Here is a 22,495-nt window from a genome sequence, read left to right as displayed (position 1 = left end):
TAAAGTTGCAGTTTGCCCAACGAAATGATCATTTCCGTGGTGTACAGCCTCTATGGCGTTCTTGTCATGCTTACAAGAACATGGGTTCGACTCCCGCGCGCTAGTGCCGGATTCTGATGGACACGAAGCGTAGAAGGAAGTAACGAAATTTATAAACTTTTCGCTCGGCTCGCAGTTGTAATTTATATTAGCCAATCAGCGCTTCGAGTGGTTTGAATTCGCTCGCTACGAAAAGTGCTGCTTCTAAAAGAGGCAGGATGTCCCGCTCAGTCCGTGACGGAAACCTGTCTCCAAACTTGTCCTTCCCTGAGGTGCCTGCCGGTGTATCGCAGTATCGGCGCTTTCCTATAGCCGTGCTGCGCATGCGTCTGTCGCAGGGTCCCCGTACCGCACCATGCTGTCCCAGGCCATCCTGCAGCTGCAGGAGAGCGGCACCCTGCACGTGCTCAAGGAGCGCTGGTGGAAGAAGCGGCACATCGTCAAGAAGTGCCCCAAGGAGGAGGCAAGCGCGTCCAAGGGCACCTCCGCCCTGGGCCTGGCCAACGTGGGCGGCGTCTTCGTGGTGCTGCTCACCGGGTCCTGCATCGCCTGCGTCACGGCCGTCGTCGAGTTCGTCTGGCGCTCCCGCAAGGCGCTGCCCGAGGAACGGGTACACGCAGTGTTTGTGTTTGCGTCTGTGTACGTGTGTGTGTGGGGGGAGGGGGGGTGCGTGAGAGAGCGAGATAACATCATGGTACCCGTAATAGATGGCCGCCTGATGCAACCTGGCAGGTCTCTCTTCTAGGAGTGCGGGATCGTTGCACCAAGCGCTGCTGTCAAAGATTTCCAGCCTATCACCGTTCGGGAGCAGGTTCAAGCAAGCAGTGCGCTGGAGGAGCGGGTTGCACATTTCATTCACGCTGGTTCATGTATGGTGTGCACTGTGCAGGGAATCGCGCTAAGCTGGTTTCAAGACGACAGACGAGAAACGCACAAAGGAACGATAAGAGAGAGGAATCTCGCACTCACAGCTGGCTTTAATGCTCAGGAGAGAACTCACTCACACACAAACGTAGGTGTAACACGAGGTCCAGCACGAACAAAGACAATAACGCTACCAATAAATGAACCAACAGTGATTAGTACGATAGTCCCTGCCATTCGAATTCGCTACCCAAGATATCAAGTGATGCAATTCTGAGATATCTTTATTGGCCTGGTTGGAGTCGTCGTAATGATCACAGGAGATGGGTGCACTGTATTTTTTTTTTTTTGGTAGCGTGTCTAGTTTTGTGTTTGCTCGTGTCGCACCTGATGTGACATCGACTTTAATGTATAAATGAACTCTTTTTCAGAGCAGTAATATTATTTGTGAGTGCGCGCTTCGTCTGTAACACGGTTCTTTCTTGCGTTTTTCGTCTTTCGTCTTGTAAGCAGTTTAGCACGGTTCTTTGCACAATGACCGGCTAACTAACCTCCATTCCTGCTTGTTAGTGCAATCATAAATGGTGTAGCCGCACTATAGGTTATCAGCCAGGTCTCTTGGCGTACGGAGTGCTCTTCGTGATGTGAAGCGCATTTCGGTACTGTTGTCGCTTGAGCAACCGCCTTTACCAACCGCTCCTTATCGCTGAGTAGCCCACTGGCCCACTGACTGTCCTTCGATGCTTTCGCTTCCTGATTCTTTGCTTGCCTGCTCTTCTCTGGTCTTAGCGATGCCTTAACAGAGACATTCGCGAGAAGTTATCCTAACTGTGTGTCAAAAAAGGTCAGAAACACCAGAGAAAGTTTATTAGTTCCGGAAAAGAAAAGAAGACGGAACTTGAGGTCGACGCTAGGTGATCAGAAGACGGTGCTTCGTGATGACTTCGGCGCTCGCTCGAGAGCCCGGCGTTGGACAGCCATGTCCGAACTGATTAGCGTCGCCTCCCTTTGCTTAAAGATACTGAGTTGCAGCCATGGTTATAGGAGGTCAGCAGGGCAAGCCCATAAGATGTGGGCTCTATCTAAGTGTAGATACAAGAGGACGCAGTCGGGGCTATCATCATCGTCATTTTTAGTCATTTTTGGTCGGGGCTATACCTACCGGTAAACGCAGCGGCATACTGGGCCCGCGCAGGAAATGACAGCGTTTGAAACTCTCGCCAAAGGTCTATTTCAGGTGTGACATAGATTTATCACCCGGTAGAAACCGCACTGTTTCGAGCGGAAAAAAAAGAAGAAGTTAGCTAGGACACTTAACAAATTAAGTGCGAGCATTGTGAAAGCATTGAGATCCTGTTCCAATTTTATTCCAGTTCCATTCTGATTGTTTTCCATTTCTATTTCAATTCTATTCATAGTTATACTGTTCACAGTTCTATTCATAGTTCTATTTTATTCCTTTGTAGGTGGTGTAGTTGTAAGTACTAGTACGGACTATTACCGGCTAACATTTCGTATTTTGGCACCTTTGATGACGTCACGCCGTTGCTACCATTTGCGTCGTTTTGAGGCGCCAGGCTTTTGTGTCAGTGACCCATCTATAACGCTTTCGCATTAATAAACGAGAAAGGACGATGTAAGGGTATGGAAGCAAATCTCGTTAGCATGATTCGACAAGAAGATTTCTGGCGAGCCTAATGAGACATAAATGAAGACGTGCCTGACTCGTCGCCCGCAGGAGCCGGTGTGCATGGAGCTGTGCCGTGAGCTTCGCTTCACCCTGACTTGCGGCGGCAAGAAGCCCGTGCGCACCAAGGGCGACGACCGCGTGCCCCCGACGGCCGGGGAGAACGGGCTGCCCTTCATGCCCCTCACGGGCTACGGCGCGGTTGTCTCCAAGGACAGCTTCTCCTGACAGGACGAGCCCCGGGGCGCGCCCGACGACAAACTCAGCTCCTGCTACCGGTGAGCGAACTAGTACCGCCGCGAGCCGAACAATACTTCGCTTTGCAAACTGGGCCACACACTTGGATACGAGGGGGCTCGACGAATCACACGGTGCTGCGACTTCAAATCAAATCAAATTTATTTTCCAACAAGTGGATGATAGCCTGGGCTAAAAGCTGTACAGACAGCTTGACAAAGGCCTAGGAAACCAGTACACAACATAGCAAGAGCAAACAGCAAATTTCAGAAGTTCATTAAAAAGTGTTATACAATGCATACCTCACTGTAGCACAATATGAAAACAAAACAAAAAAGTTGATCAATAATAAAATAAATGGGAAAAGCTCAACAAGGCAGAAAGTCTGTAATTGCGAGTATAATATTGAAAGTAAGAACACATGTATGGATAGATTATATTTCCACAATGTAGGTTCTCAACTGCTTAGGACTAATACCAACAGTGTCTATATTTGTTGACAACAACGGGAAGATCATGAGCCAAGGATTGTAATTTGCCGTCTGTTTTAAAATGTGGTCGGGACCATGTGTCAGTGCATCTAGTGTTTACTATTGCAGTGCGGTGTTCAACGCACTGCAGTGACATCGTAAGATCCTCCAAAAGGGGTTCGGAACATCTGTTTTTGGTGAAGGTGCGTTTATGGAAATTCGTTTTCAGTAGTTAGGTTCCCAAACCATTCCTCACGAGATGCGGACTTTCCCGGGATACCTGTTCCTCTCGAACATTGTTATCTTGAGGCCTCTGGTGCACACAGGTTACTTCTTGAGCCTGGCTGTCACCATTTTGCTGCGTTTTCTCTTCTTCTGCTACAGAAGCACACCATCTGCTCTGCTCAGCCAACACTAACTTTACCAACCTTCATTAACCAGAAACAGTACACATTACATCCGAGTAACAAATCCTGCGCTGCATGAAGCCACTTTCGCGTTATAAGAGTAGAACAAAACAAAAACAGGCTACTATGACACGAAAAATTAAAAAAAAATCTCACGAATGCATAAAAGAGGAAGATAATTCCCCATCAGTAGCGCAGGGAAAGATTGAGGATGAAACCGTTAGATCCGAATATAGTCGCACTGATGTCACGTACCCGGTAGAAATTCAGGAAACACCTAGAAATGCAGAAGGTGGTGTGGGCAGCCTACTGGAAAACACGGCAAGCCTTGCAGTTTCTTTGTAAACTCAAAGTGCATGCATTTGAAAAGTACGCGAGAAGAAATCGACAAAACCTGTGCACATTGTCAGAGTTTAGAAGAACTTCTTGTTGGGCAAGTTGGTGCATTGCTTTGAAGAAATCAAGTTGCGCTATACAAAAAACAGCCACAGGAAAAAGCCAAGGAGACAGACAGAGCGCAAACTATCAACTGAGTTTATTTGCGTTAAGGTGCCTTATATAGTCAGAATCACAGCAAAAGAACAAGGGAAATGAGAGAGGGGTACAGCCAATGAACTCCTGGTCAACAACAGGTGCGCAGAAAATGGTTTTCCTTATTGTACAGTTTGACAGAAGTGTCGCTTACACCTTTATCACCGTTTTCTTTTATGTGATAGGCCTCCAAAAGCTCCCGCGCTGTTTTGTTTTTACTTCTTCCTAGAATTTTAATCTGCTTAAGCAGAGGCTCGCATCCACTGCAAGCAAGGCAATGAGCAGGCAAGTTTGCTCCTTCTTTATTCCGAATGGATCGGGCGTGTTCCCCTGCGCGTTCATTCACGCATCGGCCTGTTCGGCATACACGTAGGCGCCTCCACACTTGAGTGGGATTTCATACACCACTCCAGTGGCACATTTCACGTACTTTTCGGCATGTTTTATGTCGCATCCACTGCCTCTAGCTCCTTGGTTCCCGGTTCTCGGGCACAAGGCTGCGAGTTTCCGTGGGGCAGAAAAAACAACAGGGACGCCATGCCTCTTGGCCACTTTTTTTACGTTGTGCGCCACTTTGTGTATATAAGGCATCACCACAATCTTCTTTTTTGGCAGCGGCTCATCCACACTACTTCGACTTCTTCTTTTTATCTTCCTAAGAAGATTCTCGGCCACGGCTGACATGACGTCGCAGGGGAAGCCGGCTGAAAGCAACCTTTCAATTTGATTATTAAAACTTATATGCATTGCATGCGGGCATAACTTGGTAAGAGTGGATTCCAGGCACGAGCTTGCAATTGCTCTTTTTACTACCTTCGAATGCGCGGAATCAAACGGCAGCAACTCTTTCTTTGCTCGTGGGGCATAGTGCCAGCAGGCGTGTTGTCAGCCGAGATTCAGGTTAATATCTAAAAATTGCAACGACCCACTAGAAGGAAGTTCATGCGTAAAGGTCAAACCTCGCCCATACTGTCTAAAGGCAGTTAAAATCCTACTCACTGAATCAGTGTGGGTCAAGGTTATTTGTTTGGATAAAACAATCAAAAAATCGTCCACATATCTAAAACACTTACTACCCCCAGACTAGTAAACTCGTCATTTAGGGAACGGTCAATGGCGGCTAAAAATATGTTACTGAGAACAGGGGCGACGCAAGAACCGATACAAATTCCTTGTTTCTGAATGTAAAAGTTGTCTTGAAAAGATATGAAGGTGGCTTGCAAATAAAATTCGAGCAATGGCATGAAAATATCAGCTGATACAACAGCCGAGTTTTGGAAGCCTATTAACCCACTTCTTTCAATGCAATCTCGGACAGCAACAAACAACCCTTGATGCGGCAAGAATAAAACAAATCCTCGACATCTACTGAAAAGGCGTAGCCGATATGGTCATTGGAGTTGAAGAAGGTTACAACATCAGTCGAGTTCTTTGTAAAAAAGGAATCTTCAATTTGTAAAGCATTAAGGTGCTTCAGTAAATACTGGCCTATTAAGAACTGCCATGATCCCTTCTCGCTAACAATTGTTCTAAAAGGCATTGACTTCTTGTGCGTTTTTGCAGTGAAGAATACAGACAGCGCTTTTGTTTTATATGCAGTTATTGAGCTAGCGAGCCCGAACAGTTCAAGGTCTCTGCACAAAGCAGCAGCTCTGGTCTTGATCCTTGTAGCGCTGGGTTTCACCCGGACGAAGTTCGTTGAGATGGCTTGGCCCGCCTTCTCGTTGAAATCTTTATCACGTAGTACGACAAAGCCTCCGTTCTTGTCTGCCTGAAGCAATCGCAGTTCATATTCCAAGACCTTTCGCGCTCGATTTGCTTTGCGATGGACCCGACCTGGCTAGCAGAAATTAAGCTGCGTGCTGCCAGAAAAGTTGCTGCCCAGATAACTGAATTTTGGTGGGCCCAGTGTCTTCAGCAGGCTCTGACTCACAGCAGAACAATGAGCAAGACTGCTGGCACCAGCAGCCTTGTGGTCCCGAATGACGTGGTACTGCCAGAAGATGTTGTATGTGTTCTTAGCAAGGTCCCCAAGTACAGTCTTGAGCCTTCAATCCCAGCCCACGACCTGCTAGCAATCATCCGACGGATTTCAAGCCAGGCTGACCAAGAAGATCAAGAAAGGTGCCTGTTGGAAGGTGTAGAAGCTTTGAACAAAACGGTCAACACGGCGTCTACCAGGCGTGCCAAACACCCAACCAAAACGGTGGTCTCGTTTTTTAGGCAAAATGAACTGCGATTGCTTCAGGCAGACAAGAACGGAGGCTTTCTCGTACTACGTGATAAAGATTTCAACGAGAAGGCGGGCCAAGCCATCGCAAAGAACTTCGTCCGGGTGAAACCCAGCGCTACAAGGATCAAGACCAGAGCTGCTGCTTTGTGCAGAGACCTTGAACTGTCCAGGCTCGCTAGCTCAATAACTGCATGTAAAACAAAAGCGCTGTCTGTATTCTTCACTGCAAAAACGCACAAGAAGTCAATGCCTTTTAGAACAATTGTTAGCGAGAAGGGATCATGGCAGTTCTTAAAAGCCAGTATTTACTGAAGCACATTAATGCTTTCCAAATTGAAGACCCCTTTTTTAGAAAGAACTCGACTGATGTTGTAACCTTCTTCAACTCCAATGACCATATCGGCTACGCCTTTTCAGTAGATGTCGAGGATTTGTTTTATTCTTTGCCGCATCAAGGGTTGTTTGTTGCTGTCCGAGATTGCATTGATAGAAGTGGGTTAATAGGCTTCCAAAACTCGGCTGGTGTATCAGCTGATAGCTTCATGTCATTGCTCGAATTTTATTTGCAAGCCACCTTCATATCTTTTCAAGACAACTTTTACATTCAGAAACAAGGAATTTGTATCGGTTCTTGCGTCGCCCCCGTTCTTAGTAACATATTTTTAGCCGCCATTGACCGTTCCCTAAATGACGAGTTTACTAGTCTGGGGGTATGTAAGTGTTTTAGATATGTGGACGATTTTTTGATTGTTTTATCCAAACAAATAACCTTGACCCACACTGATTCAGTGAGTAGGATTTTAACTGCCTTTAGACAGTATGGGCGAGGTTTGACCTTTACGCATGAACTTCCTTCTAGTGGGTCGTTGCAATTTTTAGATATTAACCTGAATCTCGGCTCACAACACGCCTGCTGGCACTATGCCCCACGAGCAAAGAAAGAGTTGCTGCCGTTTGATTCCGCGCATTCGAAGGTAGTAAAAAGAGCAATTGCAAGCTCGTGCCTCGAATCCGCTCTTACCAACTCATGCCCACATGCAATGCATATAAGTTTTAATAATCAAATTGAAAGGTTGCTTTCAGCCGGCTTCCCCTGCGACGTCATATCAGCTGTGGTCGAGAATCTTCTTAGGAAGATAAAAAGAAGAAGTCGAAGTAGTGTGGATGAGCCGCTGCCAAAAAAGAAGATTGTGGTGATGCCTTCTATACACAAAGTGGCGCACAACGTAAAAAAAGTGGCCAAGAGGCATGGCGTCCCTGTTGTTTTTTCTGCCCCACGGAAACTCGCAGCCTTGTGCCCGAGAACCGGGAACCAAGGAGCTAGAGGCAGTGGATGCGACATAAAACATGCCGAAAAGTACGTGAAATGTGCCACTGGAGTGGTGTATGAAATCCTACTCAAGTGTGGAGGCGCCTACATGTATGCCGAACAGGCCGATGCGTGAATGAATGCGCAGGGGAACATGCCCTATCCATTCGGAATAAAGAAGGAGCAAACTTGCCTGCTCATTGCCTTGCTTGCAGTCGATGCGAGCCTCTGCTTAAGCAGATTAAAATTCTAGCAAGAAGTAAAAACAAAACAGCGCGGGAGCTTTTGGAGGCCTATCAGATAAAAGAAAACGGTGATAAATGTGTAAGCGACACTTCTGTCAAACTGTACAATAAGGAAAACCATTTTCTGCGCACCTGTTGTTGACCAGGAGTTGATTGGCTGTACCCCCTCTCTCATTTCCCTTGTTCTTTTGCTGTGATTCTGACTATATAAGGCACTTTCAAGCAAATAAACTGTGTTGATAGTTTGCGCTCTGTCTCCTTGGCTTTTTCCTGTGGCTGTCTTTTTTATAGCGCAACTTGGTTTCTTTAAAACATTGTCAGAGGTCAGTTACAGGTGAAAAATAAACAAAGCAACACGTTTAGATAAAGTTCCAGTGAGACTACGTGTCTTATCTGCTAAAGAAACGACAAAAGTATAAACTCCTTCAAATCTCACTGCAATATAGAGAACTCCCAGCAATCTGGCGGGAGAGTGAAATGAGCCTGATCAGCATCATCATCAGCCTCAATACGCCCACTCGAGGACAAAAGCCTCTCCCAAATCCCTCCAGTTATCCCTGTCCTATGCCAGCTGCGGCCATCATTTCTCCGCAAACTTCGTAATCTCATCCGCCCACCTAACTTTCTGCTGCCACTTGCTACGCTTGCCTTTTCTTATTCGGTGGGAATATTTTAAACTCGTAATTTTGAGAAACCTAGGCAGTCCGGAGAGATTCTGAACGGATATGTCGATTATCATGGCGCACACACCGGTGAAAATGGGTATTAACGTTCCCCGGCCCAGCGCCCGACTTACTCGGGGGCGTACACCTTCAGAGGCTCCGTAAACTCCGCTGCGCCCTTTCGGGGGAAAGCCTAGTTTCGAGCATATCAACCTGTGTGGTTCTGGGCAACTTCGGGTTTAAAAAAGCCTAAGGTTTGTCACGTTTTTCCAAGTCTTTGTAGTGATCATAACAGAAACATTTGCTCCGAGTCAGAAAACTTCAACCCTCACCAGAGGTGGAACAGTCAGACACTGAGCCACAAATCAATTACAGGTGCACAGCAATAACCAGTCAGGCTATGATACTATATATGCAGTGTCTAACAAGATAACAAGTACGTGCGGAACAGTTAGCTGGCTTCTGCGTATGTATATTAGGAGAGCTGCTCCTATTTCTCACAGAAGTTCATTACCAGCATGTTTGCTGCTCAAAGTTTCGCTCTGTCTGAAACATTCGAGCCAGCACACAGACCAACCATGCTAGGGAACAGCAAGGTGTTCAATATTTCATGACAAAAAACGTCGTTAGTGCCACGTTTGCTAAACGTCACACTGGCATGACATTAGAGTAGTCGTCGTTCTTTCGTCACTTCCCCCGCTCAAAGAAGTTTGAAACCCTTAGACAGTAGCAGTAGGCCCTAGTTGCTCTATAAAACCCTTAATAAAACAATATTAATTTATTTATTTATTTATCATCATACCCACAGCGCCATTGGCTGGCATTACAGTGGGGGGGTAGAAGAAAAAGTACACAAATGCCACCGCGTGCAGGTGGTTACAAAAAAAAAGATAACAATGAGATAGAAAGAACACGGAATTATTATACACAAAAAAAATGTCACAGCATGGAAGAAAATGAATCATTTGATAATATGGACACTACTTCCTCAGGCAGCTTGTTCCATTCAGAAACCGTTTTGGGGAAAAAAGACATTTTAAAAAGGTCAGTCCGGCACCTGTATTCTTTAACTTTAAGTGAATGATCTCTACGTAAAGACACGTAATCAGGGTTGGCTATATATTTGGTTCTGTCTATTCCAGTTCTAGAATGAAAAATATTATGAAATAATTTTAAACGCAGTACTTTCCTACGTTTTTGAAGTGAGTCCCAACCCAAAGATTTTTTCGCGCTCGTTACACTAAAATATCGCCCATAGTTATTGAAAACAAAACGAACGCCCAAATTCTGAACTCTTTCTAGCTTCTGAACGTCAAGCAAGGTTTTCGGATCCCAGACTGTGCAAGCATACTCAAGTATGCTTCTAACGTTTGTATTATACAGCAGTTCTTTAGTCTTTAAAGGGAAAAGTTTAGCGTTACGTCGCAGGAAACCTAAAACACGACAGGCTTTGGCAGTAACGAAATGCACGTGACGATGCCAAGACATTGAACTTGTTAAATATACACCAAGATATTTAAATTCCAACACTGAAAGCAGTCTGCTATTATTTATGTTATAAGTGAAAATATGGGGAACCTTCTTTTTAGTGAAACACATATGTACAGATTTTTGTAAGTTAATATGCATTCTCCAGTTCTCACACCACTGGGCCACTTTACACAAATCCTGTTGTAATGCATCGCAGTCACCTTGATCGTTAATAATTCTATACAATACACAATCGTCCGCAAAAAGACGCATGTATGAAGAAATACCTGAAAAGATGTCATTCATGTAAATTATGAACAGTAATGGGCCCAAGACGGATCCCTGAGGCACCCCTGATGTTACAGCCACCTCATGCGATTGTTTCCCGTTGACAACAACACATTGACGCCTAACGCTCAAATATTCCTTTATCCACCTAATAACTTTCTCATTTATGTTGTACCAGTATAATTTTTGTATTAATAAGGAATGTGATACAACGTCAAAGGCCTTCTTAAAATCTAGAAAAATACAGTCAACAGAATATCCCTTATCTAAAGCACTTGACAGGTCATGTACAAATTCGGTAAGCTGGGTGACACACGAGTAACCACTGCGAAAGCCATGTTGATTAGTATTTAATAATGAATGTATACTTAGATGATTCATAATACTAGTATAAAACACATGCTCTAAAACTTTGCATAATACACTGGTCAAGGACACTGGTCGATAATTTGAAACAACATTCCTAGGTCCCGATTTATGTATAGGTACAACATTAGCAAGCCTCCATTCATCAGGCAAGGAGCCTTCCTGTAATGACTTTGTGAAAAGAATTTGAAGGTACTTTGACAACGCAAAAGCGCAAGAAGAGAGCAGGATCGTGGGTAAGCCGTCCGGACCGGTGGCACTGTTATCTTTTAAGCGTTCTAAGAGCGACACAATTCCTCGCTGATCAAATTCAATGTTCTCCATGGGTTCCGTACAGTTCAAGGCAAGGCGAAAATCGGCAGGGCTATTGCTGTCCTCAGCAGAAAAAACTGAGCTGAAAAACGTGTTAAAGCACTTGGCTTTCTCCAGATTATCATGAACGATACTTCCGTTGTGATCGAGTGGCGGGATAGACAATTCATCCTTTCTGTTTTTTTTTTATGTACTGCCAAAATTCTTTAGGGCGATCCTGGATACGCATGTCGAAAGACTGAAAGTAGGTAAATTTAGCCTCTTTGACCGAAGCATTCATATCCTTTGTAATCTTTTTTAACTGATCCATGTTATCTTCCGACGGATTTCTTTTGAAGCGCGCATATAGTTGTTGCCTCTTTTCAACGACTCTGCGCAGCGCTTTTGTGAACCATGGCTTGCTTTTGCTGCGACGTTTCGTCATCACCCATGACGGCACATGCTGCTCACGCAAATCAAAAAGTTTGGCTGTCAGTGTGCGCCACAGCTCATCAACGCTGAGTGAATCAGACAATGTTTCGTACACATCGACATAGGATTCAAGTGCCCAGGCTATCTCGGGGAAATTTGCCTTTCGGTAACTGTAAATGCGCCGATTGCCACAGTCTTCAAGTTTAACATACTGAAAGTTCATTTCCGCTAAAACACAACTGTGATCACTGATACCGGGCACTACAAGGGTAGAACAAGCTGCCGATGGTTGGTTAGTGAATAATAAATCCAAAACATTGTTGCCACGGGTTGGCTGCAGCACTAATTGGGATAAGCTGAATGAATTGCACAGATTTAACAATTCTTTGCCTACTGCGGAATTGGCTCTAGACGGAAGACATCCTGAGCTCCAGTCTAATTCAGGAATGTTAAAGTCACCTCCAACAACTAAACAGTCAGTTTTAACAGTTTCAATCATATCAGTTAGGTCGCTGATGGGTTCAAGCTGATTTCCAGGTGGCCTGTAAAACGAGCAAACTGATAGTAATTTACCATTTAAAAGTCTAATTTGAGCCCATACTGCCTCACATGTCCCAACATCAATTTCCATCTTACGAGAACTAACTAAGACGTCCACCAGTATAAATACGCCTCCTCCGTGCCTGTCTCGATCTTTTCGATAGCTGATATAGTTACTCGGAAAAACTTCGCTATCGCTAACATCCCCATCCAGCCATGATTCACATCCGATCACAACGGAAGGTCTCGCCATGTCAATTAGACCATGTAGCTTGTCCACTTTATTCTTAATACTTCTGCAGTTTAGTACTAGAATCGACAAAACAGAGTGATCCGGCTTAACTTGTCAAGAGGCTCGAACTACCTGCCCCTGAGATTCGTCGTAAATGTACTTGACATTATTCAAGTAAAGGACATCGTATTTCAGATGTGCTTTGCCATTGGGTCCCTTGCGAGGTTTGGCGTAGTCCCATAGCATTTTCCTCTTGTTTCGTACTGGTTCAGAGAAGTCCTCTGAAATGCTAGTAGAACTTCCTTTCAATTTCTTCGCATTTGACAGAACAGCCTCTTTCTCTTTGAATGAACTAAAATTAACAATTATTGGGCGAGTTCCTTCTGAACGGAACCGTCCGAGGCGATGGGCTCTTTCGATTCTGGGGTCTATTCCCAGAGTAGATCTACACAAATCTAGGACAAGTTTTTCAGAAAGTGGTTGTGACTCGCGTTCATCCTCGTCCTTAATTCCGTAAAAGAGCAGATTGCACCGTCGAGATCGATTTTCAAGATCGTCCACTTTCTTCATCAGAGTCTGCCACTCGGAACGCTGTCTTTCACTACTCGCCCTACAGTCCTCGACAGCGGCCCTCATTTCCTCAAGACCTGCAATCTTTGCTTCTAAATTGGCCATACGGGCATTCAGATCCGACATAGCTGTTTTGTTTTCATCCTGATAACTCTCGATAGTGGCAAGTTTTTCCTTAATTTCTGTCTGGCCTTGCAAAAGCTGCTGCAGGACTGCATCGCTAGGTCCTGGGTTAACTTCTATGTCGCCGCACAAAACCAGAAGCAAAAGGTAAAACGCAGCTCTTCGAAATAAAGAAAAACGACACCTTCTGCGTAACATGGGTCTGTGTGCTACAGAATGAGAAGAAACGCATGCATACAATACAGGGGGTGGAACCGGCAAAGCATACACTAAACATATATTGAAATATGTGTCACTAACCTGCGTGAAAAGCAGTAAATGCGTGAGCGGCAACGCCATTTCGGTATCGCCGGTTCCACGCCCCAACGATGAAGTGACGATTCCCGCCTTTTGTAGAGTGTAGTGGCACGGGCTGTAAAACCATGGTGGGTTGACTGGCACCGCACAATGTCCAAAATCGGCTGCGAGGCACACACAATCGTTGAAGTCGACCGTGGTTAGCACAGGTGAAAGCTTGGTGAAGGAACCAGTATCCAGCGTAGACGAATCATGCGCAGCAGACAATTCCTCGGCATGAAAGCAGTGACTTGAATTACCAGCGATGAATACCTGCGTGAAAAGCAGTAAATGCGTGAGCGGCAACGCCATTTCGGTATCGCCGGTTCCACGCCCCAACGATGAAGTGACGATTCCCGCCTTTTGTAGAGTGTAGTGGCACGGGCTGTAAAACCATGGTGGGTTGACTGGCACCGCACAATGTCCAAAATCGGCTGCGAGGCACACACAATCGTTGAAGTCGACCGTGGTTAGCACAGGTGAAAGCTTGGTGAAGGAACCAGTATCCAGCGTAGACGAATCATGCGCAGCAGACAATTCCTCGGCATGAAAGCAGTGACTTGAATTACCAGCGATGAATACCTGCGTGAAAAGCAGTAAATGCGTGAGCGGCAACGCCATTTCGGTATCGCCGGTTCCACGCCCTGGCGTGGAACCGGCGTGCTATGAAAACCTGGCGGCTCTATGAATGCCATAAATGTGAACCCAAGCTTATAGACTTTTTCTTCCGCAACTAAAGTTTGCTTCCTGAACAAAATGGCCACATTTTTTTTTATGTGGTACTTCAAACTCGACGGTAAACTTGCGCGTATGAACGAAGGGAGAGTTACGCTTTCTTACAAATCTGCCGCAGGGCGCCTAGAATGCTGATATACCGAGCTGAACTCACCGACTCCTAAGTTTCACCTCAGATAAAACACTCTTTGGCGGTCTTAGAAGCGCGGTAATGCCCGACAGGTGGTCTCCCTTGTGAGCGCTAGTGCGAATCCGCCTTTTCGACATTGCTGCTCCGCGCATGCAAGCCACTTCTTCACTGTCCTCTCCCAAGCTTCCCAAGTCGAAGGAAGGAAGCGACACCTGCACTATAAAACGTGGTCCTCAAGCGTGCCATTACAACGAGGGACATTAAGGCGAAGATAAAGAAAGTAAAGCAGTGTTTTGTCACAAGAGATTACGTGCGCAACGACGGCCATACGAGAGGCCAGTGCAGACGAGCGACAACGCGGTTTGTGGATTCGATCTAAACTACGTGAGCAGAAAACCAGCGAAAAAGACGCGTTCACAAGGAGGAGAAGTATACAGGACAACGCTGGAAACACAACTGAAAATTCTTTACTTGGTGTATCGCCAACATCACAACAGGGCGCACATGCCCGAGAGCAACCACTAACGTTAACAAAAACCAACGAATAAACCAAGAAAATTAAGTGGCCGAAGATTGCATGTGGCAACCTATGTCCCATTCATGAAACTGTACTCTTTTGCCGTGAACCTGACAGAGCTGTCGCTGACGCATTCAGTTCCTAACTGCTTGGTTTTGAAGGCTTCAAAGATTTCTCGTTCTATCTGCGTTTTGCCGCGGCCGATGATTCTGACATTATGGAACAGAGGGGTGCAGTCTTTGCAGTGGTTGCAATGTCTTGGCCGATTTGCTGTGTTGCCTGGCTGCAGCTCTAAACTAGTTTCTTCTGGTTGCCTGACGAGGGCGCACTTGTGTCATTTTTTTTTTTGCAGCCCTGTCCGGGATTCCCCTAGAAGTTACCGGCCGGAGGACACCGTCGGTACCGAAGTCTAGACTTCGGGTCCCAGTGGTCATCCTTAGCACCTCGACGTACTCTCACCTCGCTCTCTCTCCACTAGAGTCTGTCGCGCGCCTCGCTCTTGTTTTTTCTTTGCCCGAAGCGTCGATGTCGTGCGCTGCCGCGTCTCGGCGCAGTAGAGTTTCGGCCTTTCAAGGTCAGTCTACCATTTCTGCATATTTAACTGTGAGTGAGCCCCACGAAGCTCGTTTTTCGAGGAATTTCAAGGATGAGTAAATTCCTGGAAATTACCGACTGCTTTTCGAGCTCAAGAGCTAAAGAGTACTGATGATTGTTGAAAAAAGGTGCATGTTTTTTTTTCGAAAACTGATGCTAACGTTGAAACGTCACTCTCGCCTGTGCTCAGACATGCTTTGCGTTATGCTTTAGCACAACCAGAGGTGTACTGAAGAACGGCTACAGATGCAACTGAAAATCGCTCAGCAAATGTTACCAGCGTTAATATTAGGGCGGAAGCTTTAAAGCCTTTTAAGTGCATTTGAAAACTTTCCAATTTATACATTCGATTCTTTCGCCACATCATTAAGCAAAAAACTTCCGCCCATTCTAAATGGTGCGCAAAATAAATTAAGATGAGCTCCAATTATCACGGAAACTTGAGCCGTACTGTTCCGGCTTGAACCCTAAGCCCGGTTCCGGAACGTGACGGAAGGCTCTTCATCAAGGCATCTGCTCTTCTAGTGCTCAGAAGCACGAGTGCGCCCCACAACTGCGTCCTAAGTATACGTCTTTTGAGACATTGCAGCAGCGTAAATGACGAAGTCATAGGGGAATAAGCAGGAAGGACAACCGCTCATATCTTCTTTATTCTGCGCACTTTACGCTCACTAGCGCCCCAAATATTATACATTAATTCTTGTCGCTTAACTTTAAAGTACTGTGAGAAAGGACTTTGACTGTTTGTTGTTAGCTTTGCGGTACGGCATGCCGCATTTTGCAAGGCGTCTTGTTAAGAGAAGTGTGCTCTTCCACGGCTATTACGAGCAAGAGTTATTCGCGAGGCAATGAATGTGAATACTTACTTTCGATCCGTAGCTTCTTGTACATTCTTCTGTTCGCTTCGACGCCGGTAAATTTAAGAATTGGCTCTTTTTCCGCTTTAAATTACAAGTTGGTGGCTGCAGTAGAGGGCGATGAGGTTGTAGCACGATTAACCCGAGTGCGAAGCGCCCGTTGCAAAAGCTCCGGTAACATTTGCCCCATTGCATAATCCTCGCGTGCCTAAAGCCCTCGGACAGAACATTCGCATGATATTCCCCTCTTTGACTCTGCCGAGAATGCGCCGCTTCTACGGCCAGCATTTTGCCGGTCTTTTAGTATCGAAAACCCGGGATGCAATGAAAAATACGCAAACCAGGAAGAAAAGAGAAAGGGCGTAAACATGGCCCGTTGGCTAAGTGTGGAAAACGCAATTAAAAAAATAAAAGCGCCGCCAGATTGTCACTGCGACAAACAGTTTTTTAAATAAAAAAAATAAATGTAAAACGCCTCTGGAGACATTTCAGCAACAAATAGTTAAGGGAGTACAAGCCTGCCTGAAAATATTTAAGGCGCATTAATGGGAAAACTGAGTCTATCTATAATAGATATAGAGAATTGGTGTCACCAGATTGTTTACATGGAGGAGAGTTCTATTATGAGCAGGAGATCTGGGCACGGAAAGATCCCAAACAGGCTGACCAGACTGCGTGCCGGGGCAATGGACATGGAGCCACTTTGTCGGGGATTTCTTAACCCGGAGCTTTCGCAGATGGGACAAACGAAGCTTCGAATCACGTTAGGGCAATTTAACACAAGGCTCCTGACATCAGATGCCACCATGCCTCACCCGGGGATGAGACCTTAAGTATCGATGCTGCCTGTTTTCCTACCTCATGTTTTAAATCTGCATTTAAGCGCATCAATTATTATTTTATTATTTCGTTAGTAGAATGTTAGGTGGGACATTTCGCCTTTCGCGGTGCGTAAGTGGCAACCTTCAATCATGTTAGGTTTGGTTGAATACTCTTTTACGACGATCTAGAATTGTCACTACAGCGGCGCAGTAGTGCCGGGTAAGAAATTCAAGCCTGACTACGCCCACTGCTGGGCAAAGGCCTCTCCCTAATAATGATGATGATGATGTTGAAGATGATTAAGTTCAAGGAGGAGTAAGCTAGCGCACAAGCGCCTAATTTGGTGCAGAACTACAGCTGTCTCATTTATTGAATAAGCACTACGGAAATGCAACTCCGTTATTTTAAGATGCTAAACTTGAAGAGGGCGATACGTGAGAAATTTGCAGGTAATCATCGTAAGTTCCACTGTGTTACTGATGAGTTCCGCCACACGCTTTACAGATCTGCGAGCTCCACCTATTTGACCTAATGGTTTTGAGATTTGACCTGCATTCGTCGCCTGCTCTAAATGTAAAGAAGGTAAATCGCAACGACATCGCACAGTACATGGGCTTCTAGGATCTCGCTTCCATAGAAATAGGACCGCAGCAGCCGAGACCGAACCCGCGCCTACTGGGTCAACAGCTGAACACCATAACCCTCTGAGCCACCGTGGCGGGCTATCAGAAATGTCTGCAGGGTCCTCGCGACACGTACACCGAGCACTACTTCCAGTTTGCTATATTTCATCAAGTCACACTAAGACTGCAGCAACTGTATGAGCGTACTGTCTTTTAGTCAATGCAATGATTATTGCGCGGGTGTATTCTGGACTAAAAAGTTACAATAGCAAACGTTCTTGACTCGCGAAGTGGTTCCGTAGCATAGAGTTTATACTGAAAAGGAAGACGTTCACTAAAAATGATTGGCTTATACGCTCCTAAGGGCAAAGTTGCTTGGGTGACTACCCGTACTCTTTTAATGTTCACTGCAGCTTGGAAGTAAAAATAGAGAAAGCACGCGCGACCGGCTCTCTGAGGGCTCTGACATTGCGTGAACTTTTGTGGTTCATAGAATACAGGATTCGAACACAACCAAAAATATACGACGGTGACCGCAACTTGCAAAGGACAGGATGAATTGGAGAGATATAGGAGAGGGATTTGGTCTGCAGTGGGACTAGTCAGGCTGATGATGTCGATGAATATACTAGACACAAGAGGGTGAACCGAGAATTCAAGAGCAAGAAAACCGGCGATGCAGTCCTCTCGTTTGAATCCTAAACACGTCGAGGCCATGTAGGAAATAGAGCTTTTGTGCAACTTCGTGGCACCGTATTTTTAAAGCACGCTTCTGATTAGAGATGGCAGCTCAGTCGCTGAGGGTTGGTTAGAGGGCGCTTTTCGTTGAGCACTGCGCGAGCGTGCAGACTGCAGTTTCAGGCTTCTGCGCTCCTCAGTGTTGTTTTATGCCTTCTGTGACAAATAGTGAGAAAAGGATGTTGCTCTCCATTCAACAATGGCTCGGACGGACACATTTCTGTTCCGAATGCTCGAGCTCGCATAATATTGAAGCTACTGCGGGATGAAGCAAGGCTGTGTTGCCATACGACGGATATATGAGGTGAAGAATGAGCTCGAGAGTCTATTTGTTGATAGGCAACGACTTCTGGGTGCTCACCTTCCTTTGTACTCGCTTGTAAATAAATCTCTATTCAATCACCGTTTACTGAGCTCCTTCCCAGCCGGCACGCCAGAGAGAGCGAAGGAAGAGGTCCCTTGCACAAGTGAGTTTTGTCCTCTTCTTATTGTAGGCGCTTTCTCTTCGCATTCACAGGGACGTGCGAACAGCATTTCCATTTTTGCATCGGCTAAGAGCGATGCGGTAACCCTGACCTGAGTGCACATTTAGGCTGCCGAGACAACGGGCCATCAATGCCGGACCAATGCCCACCAATTTTGAAGCGACCGGGACAGACCGCTTTCTTTCTCCCGCCATTTGTGGGGCAGGCTTGAACACCTGAACGTAGGGACAGGCCGCTTTTCTGAGTGTTCTGTGTGTCGCCCTACGTCCCAGTGTTCAAGCTGACCCCGCTAATGGAATGACTCCAACCAGCCTGCAAGAGAGCCATTCTGCGAAAGCCCGCCACACAGAATGCTGCCAGTCTCGCTGTAGTACCGTTTTTTGTTAATGCTTTTATTTAAAATCTATCCTAACCCTAGCCCTAACGCAACCAGCTTTGAAACAAACTTAAACACAACCAAGCCAACCGTAAAACTACCATCATCTAGCGCAAGTAATTGCTTACCATCAACTGCTAACGCCGCAATTTAAAATCTAATCTAATCATACTTAGAGCAAAGTGTCACAAACTCGCGCAGTGGATGCGGTGAGCTTTCGTCCGGGTCGGACAGACGTCCATCTGTCGTCGACATTTTTTTAATGGCGAGGAATTCTGGAATATCAAGATACCCTTAAGAACATTTTGATTGGAGTGGTCTAACCTTCCGATGCGCATTAAAACCTTGATTTTGTTTGTGCTATGCTTGCAGAGTAAAGGCTTTCATAAAGGAACAATAGGTTGCGATTTGGACAATAAATTGGAGAAGTCAGCAAGCCTGTCAACGGGGTATCTACGGATACATTGACTGTTATGGTACAATCTTACGGTACGTGAAGAATAGCGCCCATACACAACTTCCCGCTGAAAAATGCGCTTGTCCAGAAGTTATCGGTCTACTGACCAGAGGCTGTCTAGCGTTTAAGGCTTTCCGTGGACGCGGGGCTATGCAGCTGATGTGCACACATACCGGACATTTTCGAAAGCTATGCGCTTCGAGTTCACATGCGTCTTCGCGATATCGGACGTCAGCAAAAGGACGTTAGCGATGAGGATCGACCTGAACGTGTTGCAATGACAAGCGATTTCGCGATGCTGGCATAAAAGCAGAGGCTAAAATGGGATGCAATGCTATCTTATCTCATTCAAGTAAACAACAGCGAGTTTTAGAATAGGTGAAGCCTACCGGTTAAGGCGACAAGGAAACAGCGGGACATCAGGGCACATGCGCAGAACAATAACCCGAGAAGTACAGAAATGTGGGCAAGTTGGTTATTACTATCCATGGTAAAACAGCGCGGAAAAAACACGAGGACGGAACAAACACGACAACACGAGCGCTGACTTTCAACTGACGATTTATTACGCACATGTGTACATATATAGCATTCCCGCCAAACACTAAACAAAACAAAACAAAAAAACACTGCATCATCACTGAAAAATATTAACTCTACATATCTACAAATGCATGCTCCAAAAAGGTGATTTCGCGGTTAGCCAGTGATAATGAGGGCTTACTAATGCATGCTGTACCCCCTTTGTCAATGTGATATGCCTCTACTATTTCCCTTACTATCTGATCCTTATGTTTGAAGATGACGGATGTCTGATGAAGCAATGGGGCGCACGTGTGCTCAGGTTGCCTGCAGTGAAGCGCCAAATTCGAACCGGCTGCCTTGTCCAAAGAATTATGGTGCTCCCTCAGGCGTTCGTTTAGACATCTCCCAGTCTGGCCAACATACCACCCACCGCAAGAAAGGGGAATCTTATAAACAACACCCTCGATGCACTCAACCCTCCTCTCTACGTGTGCTGTGGTACAACCACCACCGATCCTCCTTCCTAGTAGGGCCTCTCGCTTCCGCTGCACAGCTCGGCAAATGTTGCTTAATTTTCTGCGAGACGAAAATACCACATCAATTTGAAATTTTCGCCCCACTTTCTTCAAACGGTGTGAAAATGCGTGGACGTATGGGATGACAGCTATCTTCCGGCGCTTTGAGACTTCATTCGCCTGAGGAACACACTTATGGTCCGATTTGATCTTGGCCACCAACCTTTCGCATAACCTTCCAATAGTTGCCTCAGGAAAACCAGCGTGCTTAAGCCTGGAAATTTGGCCTTCCACTCCTTCCTCAATACGATGGACACACGACTTGGTCAGAGCGGCGCTAACACAAGACAAGGCGATGCCTTCCTTTACCAGCTTGGAATGCCCGGACTGAAAACTGAGTAAGGGCTTTACGGAGCGAGGCGAATACAACCAGCAAACGTGTCCGGGCTCAAGTCTCAGCTCCACATCCAAGAACTGAATCCTACCTTGTTTAACGTTCTCCATGGTGAAAGCAAGTCCATGACCATTTCTGACAAATGTGTTCACGACATCCTGCGTGCATTCTTCGTTTTCTACAAAAACGAGGTAATCGTCCACGTATCTGTGTACTTTCAGTACGCCGTCCGGCAACTCTCCTGCAATTGCTTTGTCAGTTCTACTAAGGAACAAATCGCTTAGCAGCGGAGCCACGCGAGAACCAATGCATATCCCGGAACGCTGTATAAACACACCTTCATTCCATTCAACAATGGTAGACCGGAGGTACATACACAGCACTTCAAGAAAAGCATCAACAGATACACCGCAAACATTGCGGAAGCGTACTTCATCATTTTCCTCACTTATACATTCTCTTACAAAGCGCAGCAAACACTCATGGGGAATCGAATAATATGGATCCTCGACGTCAACACTGAACACATGACAGTCACCAGGATTATTGTTCTGAAGGTACTCCAAAACGACCTCAGAGTTTCGCGTTCGGAAAGGGTCTTCAAAAGCAAGGGAAGCAAGCGCCTTCTGTAAGTAGCTGGAAACAACCAGCTGCCACGTTCCCCTCTCCGAAATTGTGGACCGAAACGGAAAACCTATTTTGTGGGTTTTAACCGTAAAAAATATTTCAAGCGTATTGCGTTCCGACTTCTTTACGGACTCACGCAAACGGTCGAGACTAACCTTTTTAAGAAGGGCGACGGCACGTCTCTTAACTTTTGCGGCATTCTCTTGCACTTGTCGAAAATTCTTGGAAATGGCAGCAAACGCTTTGTCGGAGAACACGCTCTCCTTCATCACAACAAAGCACCCTTCTTTGTCTGCTATCAGTGGTCTCAGGTCCTTCGCGGCCAGGTGGTTCACCAATGCTCCAAACCCTTTCGAAGCTTTACGCTTGCCAAGGGAGCCTTGAACAGCCGAGAAGCACTCGGAGACGCACTGCTGGCGTTGCACTTCGGGTACTTGCCCAGCGATTCTCCATGACAAGGCCAACTCTTCAACTGGTAATAGCCGGGGTTCAAAACAGAATTTTGGTCCCAGCTCCAGAGTCTTGCGATGGCGTTCCTCCACAACAGCGTCATCCAAGACCACTACCCTTCCTCGAGTACAGGCAGGCATGCGTTCCTTGCTTGCAGACAATGAGCGGCGGACCTTGTTCCACAGGAAATCAGTGTGCTGGTCAGCTGTCTTGCACCACTCAACGAACAATCGGCGATGACTTCGTTCACGTCCATTTCCACAACAAACATTCAACCTTTCTTTGAAAAAACGCGCTTGTCTCCACCATTCCGAGGCG

At 46.1% G+C, this 22,495-nt stretch overlaps 1 protein-coding gene across 1 annotated transcript in view; it reads left to right on the top strand.

The window, feature by feature from the left end:
• The window catches only part of LOC149325148 (glutamate receptor ionotropic, kainate 2-like), a 76,870-nt gene extending 58,115 nt beyond the window's left edge, over positions 1 to 18,755 (top strand). The window contains exons 14-16 of the mRNA XM_089563140.1: positions 378 to 649; positions 2,642 to 2,868; positions 15,067 to 18,755. Coding sequence (XP_089419266.1) covers positions 378 to 649; positions 2,642 to 2,818 — 449 coding nt within the window. The 3' untranslated portion in view covers positions 2,819 to 2,868; positions 15,067 to 18,755. The remainder of the gene's footprint in view (positions 1 to 377; positions 650 to 2,641; positions 2,869 to 15,066) is intronic.
• Positions 18,756 to 22,495: the final 3,740 nt, after the last annotated feature.

The sequence above is a fragment of the Amblyomma mixtum genome, chromosome 10, assembly GCF_055824585.1.
Source record: "Amblyomma mixtum isolate Tamu chromosome 10, ASM5582458v1, whole genome shotgun sequence".
NCBI classification, from domain to species: Eukaryota; Metazoa; Arthropoda; class Arachnida; order Ixodida; family Ixodidae; genus Amblyomma; species Amblyomma mixtum.
The sequence above is the reverse complement of the archived record's forward strand: the minus strand, read 5'-3'. Positions and strand labels throughout refer to the sequence as shown.